General features: G+C 42.8%; 1 protein-coding gene across 1 annotated transcript in view; it reads left to right on the top strand.

Annotated features, from left to right (window-relative positions):
• LOC118387061 (kelch-like protein 29) overlaps nt 1–16,085 on the top strand; it is a 435,230-nt gene that overhangs the window by 415,554 nt on the left and 3,591 nt on the right. The window contains exons 13-14 of the mRNA XM_052523942.1: nt 5,947–6,140; nt 13,245–13,389. Of these exons, the coding sequence (XP_052379902.1) occupies nt 5,947–6,140; nt 13,245–13,389 (339 nt within the window). The remainder of the gene's footprint in view (nt 1–5,946; nt 6,141–13,244; nt 13,390–16,085) is intronic.

The raw sequence follows: 16,085 nt of genomic DNA, 5'->3' as shown, positions 1-16,085 counted from the left end.
GGGTAGGGCAGTGTGAGCAGAACCAGCGGTGTCGTTTGACTTAGCAAACGAGGATCGGATGTCGTTGACCTTCTTTTCAAAATGGTTGACGAAGTCATCTGCAGAGAGGAGGGGGGGGGGGAGGAGGATTCAGGAGGGAGGAGAAGGTGGCAAAGAGCTTCCTAGGGTTAGAGGCAGATGCTTGGAATTTAGAGTGGTAGAAAGTGGCTTTAGCAGCAGAGACAGAGGAGGAAAATGTAGAGAGGAGGGAGCGAAAGGATGCCAGGTCCGCAGGGAGGCGAGTTTTCCTCCATTTCCGCTCGGCTGCCCGGAGCCCTGTTCTGTGAGCTCGCAATGAGTCGTCGAGCCACGGAGCGGGAGGGAGGACCGAGCCGGCCTGGAAGATAGGGGACATAGAGAGTCAAAGGATGCAGAAAGGGAGGAGAGGAGGGTTGAGGAGGCAGAATCAGGAGATAGGTTGGAGAAGGTTTGAGCAGAGGGAAGAGATGATAGGATGGAAGAGGAGAGAGTAGCGGGGGAGAGAGAGCGAAGGTTGGGACGGCGCGATACCATCCAGTAGGGGCAGTGTGGGAAGTGTTGGATGAGAGCGAGAGGGAAAAGGATACAAGGTAGTGGTCGGAGACTTGGAGGGGAGTTGCAATGAGGTTAGTGGAAGAACAGCATCTAGTAAAGATGAGGTCGAGCGTATTGCCTGCCTTGTGAGTAGGGGGGGAAGGTGAGAGGGTGAGGTCAAAAGAGGAAAGGAGTGGAAAGGAGGCAGAGAGGAATGAGTCAAAGGTAGACGTGGGGAGGTTAAAGTCGCCCAGAACTGTGAGTTAACCCAGTTAACTAGTCCAACGCTCTAACCATTGCACTCCACGAGTAGCCTGCCTGTTACGCGAATGCAGTAGAAGCCAAGGTAAATTGCTAGCTAGCATTAAACTTGTCTTATAAAAAACAATCAATCATAATCACTACTACTAATCCAGTTTAGCAGGCAATATTAACCAGGTGAAATGGTAATTTCTCTTAAATTCATTGCACGCAGAGTCAGGGTATATGCAACAGTTTGGGCTGCCTGGCTCATTGCAAACTAATTTTCCAGAATTTTACGTAATTATGACATACATTGAAGGTTGTGCAATGTAACAGAAATATTTAGACTTAGGGATGCCACCCATTAGATAAAACATGGAATGGTTCCGTATTTCAATGAAATAATAAACGTTTTGTTTTCAAAATGATAGTTTCCGGATTCGATCATATTAATGACCAAAGGCTCGTATTTCTGTGTGTTATTATGTTATAATTAAGTCTGATATGATAGAGCAGTCTGACTGAGCAGCAGCATTCAAACAGCACTTTTGTTTGTTTTTCCAGCAGCTCTTTGCAAGCACAACTCTGTTTATGACTTCAAGCCTATCAGCCTAATGGCTGGTGTAACCAATGTGAAATGACTAGCTAGTTAGCTGGGTGTGCACTAATAATGTTTCAAACGTCACTCGCTTTTAGATTTGGAGTAGTTATTCCCCTTGCGCTGCAAGGGCCGCGGCTTTTGTGGAGCGATGGGTAACGATGCTTCGAGTGTGGCTGCTATCTGTGTTCCTGGTTTGAGCCCAGGAAGTGGCAAGGAGGGGGACAGAAGCTATACTGTTACACTGGCAATACTATAGTGCCTATAAGAACATCCAATAGTCAAAGGTATATGAAATACAAATGGTATAGAGAGAAATAGTCCTATAAATACTATATTAACTACAACCTAAAACTTCTTACCTTGGAATATTGAAGTCTCATGTTAAAATAAACCACCAACTTTCATTCGTTTTCATGTTCTGAGCAAGGAACTTAAACGTTAGCTTTTACATGGCACATATTTTACATGGCGCACATTGCTTTCTTCTCCAACACTTAGTTTTTGCATTATTTAAACTAAATTGAACACGTTTCATTATTTATTTTTGGGTAAGTTGATTTTATTGATGTTTTATATTAAGTTAAAATAAGTGTTAATTCAGTACTGTTGTAATTGTCATTATTACAAATACATTTTTTTTTTTTTTAAATGGCTGATTAATCGGTATCGGCTTTTTTGGTCCTCCAATAATCGGTATCGGTGTTGAAAAATCATAATCAGTCGACCTCTACTCTCTACACTATGATGATATAATTAGACCCTATGTGTCTGTACTGTGAATAATTTGAGTGAGTCATTTTGTGGTTTATATTAGCAGGGGTGAAAGTAAGGCTGGCTGGTACGGCGTCCCGGCAAAATAGTGGGGGTACGCTGTACTGGTAAAACGTGAGCCTATCCCAATTAATACATGTTCAAAAAACTATAGGTTACTACACCATTATCTAATATTACTACATGTCAGCCACATGGTGGTGTACGCTCCAAATGTCCAAATGGTTGTTTCCACTATACCACTTACATTTTGGAAAGGCTGAGATGAGTGGCCGAGACAACAGTGGATGCATCAATTCAGGCTACAAGTGTAGGCCTCATGACAATCTCAGAATGTCATTACAATACACATAGGTGTTTTATAACAGATGTCTCTTTCCAGTCATCAAATTGCGGGTGCAATATTGCACTGTTGGGGTTTGGATGCTGAAATTATTTTGAGTGGACGAATGTGCATTGGTAGCCTACAGGAGCACCTTTGTTAAGTGATTGTTTGACAATCAGATGAAAACATCATCAGGAGCAGGCTAAATAGGCTATATAATTTTGGCAATTTAATTCAACTTATTTTAGGGAAAGCTTAGTTGGTTGTGTTTATGCCACATTAAAAGGCATAGGCGGTGTGTCCATAAGGCTAGGGGAAGCTAAGCTAAGCCAAAATTATATAGCCTAATTAGCTTACTCCTGTCTATACATAAATAAATAAAATCGTTCAAAATAGGCTACTACACCAAAAAGCTATTTTAGTCCACAGAGGATCATTAGCTTTTAAAATAAAAAAAGCTGTGGGTGGCGCAGAATCACTACAGCCTGGGGTTCGATCCCATTTAAGATCATTGGCACAGTAAAACAAAATAGACTGTTGAGTTGCAACTGTCAGTGAAGAGAAACCCAGCCAGGCATATCTCAATATTTTAAAAATACAATCCTGGACAAACCGTTTAGAAAGCAAATCGCTGTTGCTGTAAAGGTATGACAATGAAAAGACTCCAATCTGTCTTTAGGTATCAATATTCTCAATTGAATTAAGCCAACAGTAGCTCATTTTATTGGCACCAGCAGAGAACATCGGTCATATCCCCGGTGAGTGTGCACGTTCACTGTCTTTATCAATGGGTCAGTGCCACTTGTTTTTGTTTATTTTTTGGACAATAATTTCCTCCTCCAGGTCTCCTCTTTTCGTAGGTCCATTATATGGATCAGACAATGTTGTATTCATTGATCTGTTTGTCAGTGTCAGCAGAGTAGGCTACCCTGTCTTTGTAAGATTGTTAATGTCTCCATTCACATGAAGTGTAGTAGAATTTCATGAAATGTGTTTATAAAAGGCCTACAAGAAATATATCTGATAGGCCTATAGCCTAGGCAGACCATAGTCTTTTTGTGAACAGGGATTGATAGTCATAATTTCGGCAAAATAATAATCTAATCATCAAATTTAAGAATAGTAGGCATTCTTAGATAAGTCTGCAAATGTGTGGATGCGTGGAATGATTCATTATAAAGGTGCGTGTTTATGGTGAAAATTAGCTTCCCCAAACTTGAAACCCACGCTCTGCTTATGTTCAAAGTTATTGCATATTAAGTGTTAGAACAAAGACTAGGCGCTTAGGCTCACAGACATCATATATGAAATGAATAGGGATTGGAAATGTAATTCTGTGACTACCCCCCTCGGCTATAGAAATCTGTGCACACTTGGGTGTCTCTTACAGGTAAAAAAAAAGATATCTACTTTCACTCCTGCATATTAGTGTGTTTGATGGTGACCCATATCTAACATGCCTGCTCTTTGTAGCAGGCTGACTAGCCTCCATGTCCTTCTTTATCCACTCACTCACACGTTATTTATCCTGTCATACCAAACATCATATTGACTGACAGCTAGCCTCCCCAAATCAACTCTCCAACAGTGTTTGTGTTTATGATATCAGTGGATTCGTTTCATGTGTCATCTTTAGAGAAAATAGGAGTAAATAATAAACAAACTAGTCTGACACATTCCTCAATTAAAAATATTTATTTCTGCAGTAAATGTTTGTCTATGGCCTGATTCTGTCTCTGTTGTAAATAGCTCAAGTGACCTTGGCTCTTCTCTTCACCAACAGCCACAGTATTGACCGTCACTAAATGCATGATTGATGTGTTTTGACAGCTAATGCTATCTGAAACGTGATTGCATTTCACTCCTCCAACCAATTGGTTTGTAATTGACTTTATAGACAAAAACGCACGCGTCAACACGCATCAAGCAAGCACACACGCGCTCAAGCAAGCAAGCAAGCACGCACTCAAGCACGCACGCACTCAAGCACGCACGCACTCAAGCACGCACGCACTCAAGCACGCACGCACTCAAGCACGCACGCACTCAAGCACGCACGCACTCAAGCGCGCTCTAGCACGCGCTCGCTCTAGCACGCGCTCGCTCTAGCACGCGCTCGCTCTAGCACGCGCTCGCTCTAGCACGCGCTCGCTCTAGCACGCGCTCGCTCTAGCACGCGCTCGCTCTAGCACGCGCTCGCTCTAGCACGCACTCTCAGTCATTTCATTCTCAACCAGGATTTCTATGGAATGCTGTTTGGGTCTTTGCATTTCAGAAAAGATACACGTCGAATTACTGTATTTGACGTGTCAAATAACACATCTGTTTCAGTAGCTGTAGTTAGCTGCTAACTATGTAGCTACGTGTCATCTAAAATTACCCTCATTTATAAGACGGTTCTTATTTGATTAATAGTGGTCGGGCCCATCTATGTGAATCTAGCCACAATAGTGGACTCAAAATAAAAGTATAGCATAATTCTACTATTTGTATTCATTTGCATCACTGTCAATGACACGTTTATTTTGAAGACAAACTGCAAATTCTGCTGTTGTGCCTAATCCTTATTGTGGCTAGCTTCACAACACATAACCCGGTCTGGTCGAGCCTCACTAGCCAGATGAAGTTAGCTGGCTGCTTATAACGTTAGCTTTGGGCAACAGGATTAAGTAGCTGCCTCAATATTTATTGTCATGAACTGAAAGTTGTTTCAATAGGCGATTAAAAAAGTGTCGGCTAGATGTTTCGTCATGGCTGGTTGCCTTTGTTTTGCAGTCAGTTTGCAGTAATGTCCGAAAATCTATTACTTTGTGTCTTTAACACAAAGTTAAATTTCATGCCTGGCTCCCTGTGATACTACACTGCATGACCAAAAGTATGTGAACACCCCTTCAAACAGGTGTCAGAAAAATGGAGCACACTGCCATGCAATCTCCATAGACAAATATTGGAAGTAGAATGGCCCTCACTGAAGAGCTCAGTTCCAACAGCGGCTCAGCCGCAAAGTAGTAGGCCACACAAGCTCACAGAATGGGGCTGCCGAGTTCTGAAGTGTGAAGCGCGTTAAGAATTCTGTCCTCGGTTGTAACACTCACCACTGATTTCCAAAATGCCTCTGGAAGCAAAGTCAATATATGAACTGTTTGTCATGAGCTTCTTGAAATGGGGTTCCATGGCCGAGTAGCCGCACACAAGCCTAAGATCACCATGCGTTGGCTGGAGTGGTGTAAAGCTCGCTGCCATTGGACTCTGGAGCAGAATCACGCTTCACCATCTAGCAGTCCAACAGACTAATCTGGGTTTGGCAGGTGCCAGGAGAATGCTACCTGCCAGAATGCATAGTGCCAACTGTAAAGTTTGGTGGAGGAGGAATAATGGTCTGGGGCTGTTTTTCATGGTTCGGGATAGGGTATGAACCATCACTAACCAGTCCTTGTCTTGCTCCTCTCCGTAGGTACGACACCATAACCAACCAGTGGGCGATGGTGTCTCCGCTCCCCAAGCCGGTGCACTCTGCAGCAGCCACAGTGTGTGGGGGGAAGGTGTATGTGTTTGGAGGGGTGAACGAGGCGGGACGATCTGCAGGGGTACTACAGTCATACGTCCCTCAGACCAACTCCTGGAGCTTCATAGAGTCACCCATGATAGGTAAGAGTCAATAATCTACCTGCTCTATACGCTAATTTACTCGTCTCTAACTATGATGAACTCAACTTGGCAGAGATGGCAGTAATGTAGAGCGGAATGAGAGCACAGTTCACTCAACCTCACCGACCCCCTCCCTCCATTCACATTCAAATCAAATCAAATGTATTTATATAGCCCTTCGTACATCAGCTGATATCTCAAAGTGCTGTACAGAAACCCAGCCTATGAATATTCACATGTGCACACACCACCTTAACTAAGCCCACAAGATCCCCCGGGACTAGGCATGCAGTAGAAATGTATCCGCAGCAGAGAGCGAGAGGAGGAAGGAATATGGTCTAACAGACTGTGGCGAGGGTGCAGGAAGGACTGGAAAGCAGTAGAGGACAGCAGCCTGTCGACCCTGGATGTAACCCAGTGATGGTTCCAACAAAGGACTCCCTACTCAACACTTATCAACTGAGTCTTTCCTGCTCTCACTCACATGCAGTAATACACACACTTACGTATGCAGGAACATAAATTCACACTACCTGAACGTGGACTCCTCAACATCGATTTACTCTAGACACGTGCTCACTCAAGCACTAACAAACATGTTTATCCACACACGCTCTGTCAGACGGTCCCACACACTCCAACCCAAGCTGTGAACAGTTATCTCAAGACAGTCACTAATCCAGTGTCCTGCTAAGAAAGAGATGGAGAGGGAGGGGGCGAAAGAGAAAAAAAGATCAAGTAGAAAGAAAGGGAAAAAGCCAAGAGAAGCACTACTGGCCCAAGCCTGAGAATTGATCCAGAACAATTATTGTGCAAATTACACTAGTGAGTAAGTGTAAAGGAAGCTGAGTGAGTGGTGGTGGTGAGTGGTGGTGGTGGTGAGTGAGTGAGTGGTGAGTGGTGGTGAGTGGTGGTGAGTGGTGGTGGTGGTGGTGAGTGAGTGAGTGGTGGTGGTGGTGAGTGGTGGTGAGTGGTGAGTGAGTGAGTGAGTGAGTGAGTGAGTGAGTGAGTTTTTTTGGATCAGATTTCAGTTACTCTGCAATACCGAAGTTGGCCCGTAGGTACATTGGAAAGCTTGCTTCCAGACTTGGTTAAAATCTACTTGTCGTTTTCTCTTATTGCTCCCTCTCCAGCTGATGTTGGACTGAGACAATAAGACAGGAAACGACCATGTTTACAGTGGGACCAGAGATGAGCCACTGGTTTCATGTTACAAAGATGGTCACTTCCTACATGTGAAAAACACAACCGTTGACTCCACTGTGGTCACATGACAAACAAGGAAGTGTTAGAAGTGAAAAGGGGAGCTCTTTCTGCTTTATACGTCTCACTACTTACTAGTGATGGCTGCCTTTTTGAGGCTTCTGAATTATATAGGATTACACTGGGAATATGAGGCATTATATAGGAGTACACTGGGAATATAAGGCATTATATGGGAGTACACTGGGAATATGAGGCATTATATAGGAGTACACTGGGAATATAAAGCATTATATAGGAGTACACTGGGAATATGAGGCATTATATAGGAGTACACTGGGAATATAAAGCATTATATTTGAGTTTGAGTTTATTTTTTATTTTTACAGGGACAGTGCACATTAATCAACGTTTCAGTAAAAGTACTGGTTTTAGCCAGCCGGCTAATTTTCAACCGCAGTCCCTGGGCAGGTTATTAAAAACAATTACAATGTAGACAATAGCAGCATAGAACAAGCAAGACATAGCATACAGACAGAGCAACATAGGACAAGCAAGACATAGCATACAGACAGAGCAACATAGAACAAAAAGCAGCAAGACAAAATTCATAAAAGCAACAAAGTGTTTCCACACCTCACAAGCTACAGACAACATGGAAAGCGGCAACACACAGCTAGGGACCATGTTCACAAATCTGATTGACCTTTAGCCATGTCTTCAAGCATTTTGTGAAAGTGTGATATGTGGTGCAGTTATGTGTGTCTGATGGCAGTGTATTCCAGACATGGGAAGCTCTCACAGAGAATGCAGATTTACTAAAGGTGCTTTTCCTTAGGGGAACTATACAGTCACCTCTCATGGCAGACCTTGTGGATCTGCTGCCATATGTCTGGGTTTTCTGTTTAACAAAAATATTGAGTGGAGGGGAGCCAGGCCATTAAGGATCTTGAATACAAGACATGTGTCGGTGTATTGCACAAGATTTTCCCAACTCAAGAGCTCATGCTTTCTAAGGATGTGACAATGATGATGGCTATTGGGCTTCCTATCAAGCACTTTGAGAGCCTGTTTGTAGACAGACTGAATAGGTTTTAATGTTGTACAGCAAGCTTGGGCCCAACTAGTCAAGCAGTATGTTAAGTGGGGGAGTATCATAGATTTGAAGTACAGTTTTGCTACCTCTGTAGTCAAACAATTTCGTATAAATCGGAAATTAGCTAGGTTGAATTTAGTTATTTGAATGACCTTTTTCACATGCTTTTTAAAAGAGGTTGGAATCAGTATGATGCCAAGGTACTTAAAATCGGATACCACCTGGAGCTTCTCCCCTGACACATAGACATCTGGCTCAGTAGCATCTGTTGCCCTCTTTGTGAAGAACATGCAAACAGTTTTTTTCACATTGAGATGGAAACACGAGTCACTGAGCCACTTTGTAACCTGGACCATTACAGTAGTGAGTTCTTGTGCAGCTTGTTGTTTGCTCTTTGCATGCACATATATCACTGTATCATATGCATACATTTGAACTTCAGACCCAGTACAGACAGAAGGCAGATCATTAATGTACAGGCTGAACAGGAGGGGCCCCAGTATTGACCCTTGGGGCACGCCCACATCATAGCTACGAGTGGGCGACAGCTCATTGCTCACTCTGACACACTGAGTTCTGCCTTCAAGGTATGATTTCATCCATCAAGGCATCTAGCTCAGCAGGCTTGTAACGCCAGGGTAGTGGGTTCAATTCCGGGGGTAGAATGTATGCACACATGAAAGTCGCTTTGTACTAAATGGACAGGGGAAAAGTTGTACTTTGTGATGAGAATATCATGGTTAACAGTATCAAAAGCCTTCCTTAGGTCCAGAAACACAGCCCCAACAGCACCCCCTTTGTCCATCTTGGACTTCACATTTTCCAGAAGAAAGCAGTTGGCCGTTTCTGGCAGTATATAGGCAGTATATAGGAGTTCACTGGGAATATAAGGCAGTATATAGGAGTTCACTGGGAATATAAGGCAGTATATAGGAGTTCATGGGAATATAAGGCAGTATATAGGAGTTCACTGGGAATATAAGGCAGTATATAGGAGTTCACTGGGAATATAAGGCAGTATATAGGAGTTCATGGGAATATAAGGCCGTGTATATTAGTGGTCGACCGATTCAGGATTTTTAACGCCAAAACCAATTATTGGAAGACCAAAAAAAGCCGGCCTATTTAAAAAAAAAAAAAAACATGTATTTGTAATAATGACAATTACAACAATACTGAATGAACACTTATTTTAACTTAATATAACACATCAATAAAATCAATTTAGCCTCAAATAAATTATGAATCATGTTCAATTTGGTTAAAATAATGCAAAAACAAAGTGTTGGAGGAAGTGCAATATGTGCCATGTAAAAAAGCGAACGTTTAAGTTCCTTGCTCAGAACATATGAAAGCTGGTGGTTCCTTTTAACCTCTCTGGGATATGTGGGACGCTAGCGTCTCACCTGGCCATAAGCCAGGGAAAATGCAGAGCGCCAAATTCAAATAAATTACTATAAAAATCAAACTTTAATTAAATCACACATGCAAGATAGCAAATTAAAGCTACACTTGTTGTGAATCCAGCCAACATGTCAGATTTCAGCGAAAGCAAACTATGCTATTATCTGAGGATAGCACCTCCATAAACAAAGAGAGAAACCATATTTCAACCCTGCAGGCGTGACACAAAGCGCAGAAATAAAAATATAATTCATGCCTTACCTTACCTATTGGCACTCTATGTCCCATAAACATCACAAATGGTCCTTTTGTTCGATTAATTCCGTCTATATATCCAAAATGTCCATTTATTTGGCGCGTTTGTCCAGGAAAACACTGGATCCAACTTGCTCAACGTGACGACAAAATATCTCAGAAGTTACCTGCAAACGTTGTCAAAACATTTCAAACTACTTTTGTAATACAACTTTAGGTATTTTTAAAAAGTAAATAATCGATACAATTGAAGGTGGAATGATCTGTATTCAATCCAGGAAGAAAACAAACTGAAGCTAGCTTTCTGGTCACGCACCTCTATCAAACAGTACACTTCAAGTGACCCTCGTTCAAAATGGCCATACTTCTTCATTACACAAAGGAATAACCTCAACCAATTTCTAAAGACTGTTGACATCCAGTGGAAGCGATAGGAACTGCAAGAAGTTCCCTTAGAAATCTGGATTCCCAATGAAAAGTGACCTCTTTTCAATGGGGGGTTTCGCTTGCTAAGTAAGTTCTGTTATACTCACAGACATGATTCAAACAGTTTTAGAAACTTCAGAGTGGTTTGTATTCAAATCTACTAATACTATGCATATCTTCTGGGGATGAGTAGCAGGCAGTTGAATTTGGGCATGCATTTCATCCGGATGTGAAAATACTGCCCCCTGTCACCAAGAAGTTAACACGAGTCTTCAATATTCCCAGGTAAAAAGTTTTTTGTTGTAGGACTATTTCTCTCTATACCATTTGTATTTCATATACCTTTGACTATTGGATGTTCTTATAGGCACTTTAGTATTGCCAGTGTAACAGTATAGCTTCCGTCCCTCTCCTCGCCGCTACCTGGGCTCGAACCAGGAACGCATCAACAACAGCCACCCTCGAAGCAGCGTTACCCATGCAGAGCAAGGGGAACAACTACTCCAAGTCTCAGAGTGAGTGATGTCACCGATTGAAACACTACTAGCGTGCACACCGCTAACTAGCTAGCCATTTCACATCGGTAACACCAGCCTAATCTCGGGAGTTGAGAGGCTTGAAGTCATAACCCGCGCAATGCTTGAAGCACAGCGAAGAGCTGCTGGCAAATGCAGGAAAGTGCTGTTTGAATGAATGCTTACGAGCCTGCTGCTGCCTACCACTGCTCAGTCAGACTGCTCTATCAAATCATACACTTAATTATAACATAACACACAGAAATACTAACCTTTGGTCATTAAAATGGTAGAATCCGGAAACTATCATTTCGAAAACAAAACGTTTATTCTTTCAGTGAAATACGGAACCTTTCCGTATTTTATCTAACGGAAGGCATCCCTAAGTATAAATATTGATGTTACATTGTACAACCTTTAATGTTATGTCATAATTATGGACAATTCTGGCAAATTAATTACGGCCTTTGTTAGGAATAAATGGACTTAGCACAGTTCGCAACGAGCCGGGCGGCCCAAACTGCTGCATATACCCTGACTGCTTGCACAGAACGCAAGACAAGTGACACAATTGTCATAGTTATAAGAAATTAATGTTAGCAGGTAATATTAAGTAAATATGCAGGTGTAAAAATATATACTTGTGTATTGATTTTAAAGAAAGGCATTGATGTTTATGGTACATTGGTGCAACGACAGTGCTTTTTACACAAATGCTCTTGTTAAGTCATCACCCGTTTGGCAAAGTAGGCTGTGATTCAATGAGAAATTAACGGCCACTGCATCGATTATATGCAACGCAGGACAAGCTAGTTAAACTAGTAATATCATCAACCATGTGTAGTTAACTAGTGGTTATGTTAAGATACATATATTTTTTTATCAGATCAGTTTAATGCTAGCTAGCAACTAACCGAGGCTTCTTGCTGTCCTCATGTAACAGGTAGTCAGCCTGCCATGCAGGCTCCTCGTGGAGTGCAATGTAAGGCGGGTGGTTAGAGCGTTGGACTCGTAACCGGAATGTTGCAAAAACAAATCCCCGAGCTAACAAGGTAAAAATGTCGTTCTGCCCCTGAACAAAGCAGTTAACCCACTGTTCCTAGGCCGTCATTGAAAATAAGAATGTGTTCTTAACTGACTTGCCTGGTTAAATAAAGGTGTAAAAAAATATATAAATAAATCAAATTGGCAAATCGGTGTCCAAAAATACTGATTACCGACTTGTTGTGAAAACTTGAAATCGGCCGACCTCTAGTGTATATAGGAGTACACTGGGAATATAAGGCAGTATATATAGGAGTACACTGGGAATATAAGGCAGTGTATATAGGAGTACACTGGGGAAAAAGGCACTTTAAATAGTGCTCCAAGACCTTCGTATGAGAAGTTGAGAAGCTCATCTGAGGCAGTGAAGGGAAACAGGGTATCTGTTAAAGCAGAACAGTAGAACAGTAGAACAGTCCCCAGGGAAGAACTTTGTATTTTGTCTCTGGAGACACTTGATACAATCCCTCTGTCTCTGACACACACACACAAAAAAGAAGGCCACGCCCACCCGCCAGCTGAAATCTGGTTATGTTACAGATCATGACAGGGCCCCGGGTTCTGAGTGTCACATAGAGAGAGCTGAATGACTGTCGTCACTTACGCCTGGCGAGATGTGATTTGAATGAAACCCATCTGTCTTTAGTCACTGAAGGGGATGTGGCACGTGTGGTGGATGGAAGTGAAAAACCAAATGCTACACGGGGATATCTGCATTATTCATCAAGTCAGAAATTGGCCAGCTGTAATTTGAAAGATGATTGGTCTGTCGATGTGTTGTACATTGATTGGTCTTGACCAAGTGTGTGTGGGCGGGGCGGGGTCGATTAATGAACTCTGTTATCCGGTCACTGTAAAATGTACATTTCCCAAAACCATATTTTTCTTGTCTTGAGCCTGGTACTCAGGGAAGTGATATGAGGAATGTCCATGTGATTTTGCAGCTGTAGACTGAAGAATAAATGTAAAACAGAATCTTGCCGTTCTAGCCTGGGACGTTCTGCCGGAGGAAAATACAATTCAAACATAAACATCTGTTTTAGTCTACTTTTCAACGTCTATCCATCTCTGGCTTTTAAAGATCTTTCTCTCCTTCACCCCATTCTAAATCTTCTACCTCCCTATCTGTTAATCTTGTGTATCTCTGTGTTTGTTGTACAGATAATAAATACGCCCCGGCAGTCACTCTGAACGGACACATGTTTATTCTGGGAGGAGCATACGCCCGCGCCACCACCATCTATGACCCGGACAAGGGAAACATCAAAGCCGGACCTAATATGAACCACTCACGACAGTTCTGCAGGTAAGGGATTAACATGAACCACTCACGACAGTTCTGTAGGTAAGGGATTAACATGAACCACTCACGACAGTTCTGCAGGTAAGGGATTAACATGAACCACTCACGACAGTTCTGTAGGTAAGGGATTAACATGAACCACTCACGACAGTTCTGCAGGTAAGGGATTTGAACCACTCACGACAGTTCTGTAGGTAAGGGATTAACATGAACCACTCACGACAGTTCTGCAGGTAAGGGATTACAGTTCTGCAGGTAAGGGATTAATGAACCACTCACGACAGTTCTGCAGGTAAGGGATTAACGTGAACCACTCACGACAGTTCTGCAGTTAAGGGATTAACGTGAACCACTCACGACAGTTCTGCAGGTAAGGGATTAACATGAACCACTCACGACAGTTCTGCAGGTAAGGGATTAACATGAACCACTCACGACAGTTCTGCAGGTAAGGGATTAACATGAACCACTCACGACAGTTCTGCAGGTAAGGGATTAACGTGAACCACTCACGACAGTTCTGCAGGTAAGGGATTAACATGAACCACTCACGACAGTTCTGCAGGTAAGGGATTAACATGAACCACTCACGACAGTTCTGCAGGTAAGGGATTAACATGAACCACTCACGACAGTTCTGCAGGTAAGTGATTAACATGAACCACTCACGACAGTTCTGTAGGTAAGGGATTAACATGAACCACTCACGACAGTTCTGTAGGTAAGGGATTAACATGAACCACTCACGACAGTTCTGTAGGTAAGGGATTAACATGAACCACTCACGACAGTTCTGTAGGTAAGGGATTAACATGAACCACTCACGACAGTTCTGTAGGTAAGGGATTAACATGAACCACTCACCACAGTTCTGCAGGTAAGGGATTAACATGAACCACTCACGACAGTTCTGCAGTTAAGGGATTAACGTGAACCACTCACGACAGTTCTGCAGGTAAGAGATTAACATGAACCACTCACAACAGTTCTGTAGGTAAGGGATTAACATGAACCACTCACCACAGTTCTGCAGGTAAGGGATTAACATGAACCACTCACGACAGTTCTGCAGGTAAGGGATTAACATGAACCACTCACGACAGTTCTGCAGGTAAGGGATTAACATTACAGTTCTGTAGGTAAGGGATTAACATGAACCACCAGTTCTGTAGGTAAGGGATTAACATGAACCACTCACGACAGTTCTGCAGGTAAGGGATTAACATTACAGTTCTGTAGGTAAGGGATTAACATGAACCACTCACGACAGTTCTGCAGGTAAGGGATTAACATGAACCACTCACGACAGTTCTGCAGGTAAGGGATTAACATGAACCACTCACGACAGTTCTGCAGGTAAGGGATTAACATGAACCACTCACGACAGTTCTGTAGGTAAGGGATTAACATGAACCACTCACGACAGTTCTGTAGGTAAGGGATTAACATGAACCACTCACGACAGTTCTGTAGGTAAGGGATTAACATGAACCACTCACGACAGTTCTGTAGGTAAGGGATTAACATGAACCACTCACGACAGTTCTGCAGGTAAGGGATTAACATGAACCACTCACGACAGTTCTGCAGGTAAGGGATTAACATGAACCACTCACGACAGTTCTGCAGGTAAGGGATTAACATGAACCACTCACGACAGTTCTGTAGGTAAGGGATTAACATGAACCACTCACGACAGTTCTGCAGGTAAGGGATTAACATGAACCACTCACCACAGTTCTGCAGGTAAGGGATTAACATGAACCACTCACGACAGTTCTGCAGGGATTAACATGAACCACTCACGACAGTTCTGTAGGTAAGGGATTAACATGAACCACTCACCACAGTTCTGCAGGTAAGGGATTAACATGAACCAGTTCTGCAGTTAAGGGATTAACGTGAACCACAGTTCTGCAGGTAAGGGATTAACATGAACCACTCACGACAGTTCTGCAGGTAAGGGATTAACATGAACCACTCACGACAGTTCTGCAGGTAAGGGATTAACATGAACCACTCACGACAGTTCTGTAGGTAAGGGATTAACATGAACCACTCACGACAGTTCTGCAGGTAAGGGATTAACATGAACCACTCACAACAGTTCTGCAGGTAAGGGATTAACGTGAACCACTCACGACAGTTCTGTAGGTAAGGGATTAACGTGAACCACTCACGACAGTTCTGCAGGTAAGGGATTAACGTGAACCACTCACGACAGTTCTGCAGGTAAGGGATTAACGTGAACCACTCACGACAGTTCTGTAGGTAAGGGATTAACGTGAACCACTCACGACAGTTCTGCAGGTAAGGGATTAACGTGAACCACTCACCACAGTTCTGCAGGTAAGGGATTAACATGAACCACTCACGACAGTTCTGCAGGTAAGGGATTAACATGAACCACTCACGACAGTTCTGCAGGTAAGGGATTAACATGAACCACTCACGACAGTTCTGTAGGTAAGGGATTAACATGAACCACTCACGACAGTTCTGCAGGTAAGGGATTAACATGAACCACTCACGACAGTTCTGTAGGTAAGGGATTAACATGAACCACTCACGACAGTTCTGCAGGTAAGGGATTAACATGAACCACTCACGACAGTTCTGTAGGTAAGGGATTAACATGAACCACTCACGACAGTTCTGCAGGTAAGGGATTAACATGAACCACTCACGACAGTTCTGCA

Source organism: Oncorhynchus keta, chromosome 8 (assembly GCF_023373465.1).
Source record: "Oncorhynchus keta strain PuntledgeMale-10-30-2019 chromosome 8, Oket_V2, whole genome shotgun sequence".
Taxonomy (NCBI): Eukaryota; Metazoa; Chordata; class Actinopteri; order Salmoniformes; family Salmonidae; genus Oncorhynchus; species Oncorhynchus keta.
The sequence above is the reverse complement of the archived record's forward strand: the minus strand, read 5'-3'. Positions and strand labels throughout refer to the sequence as shown.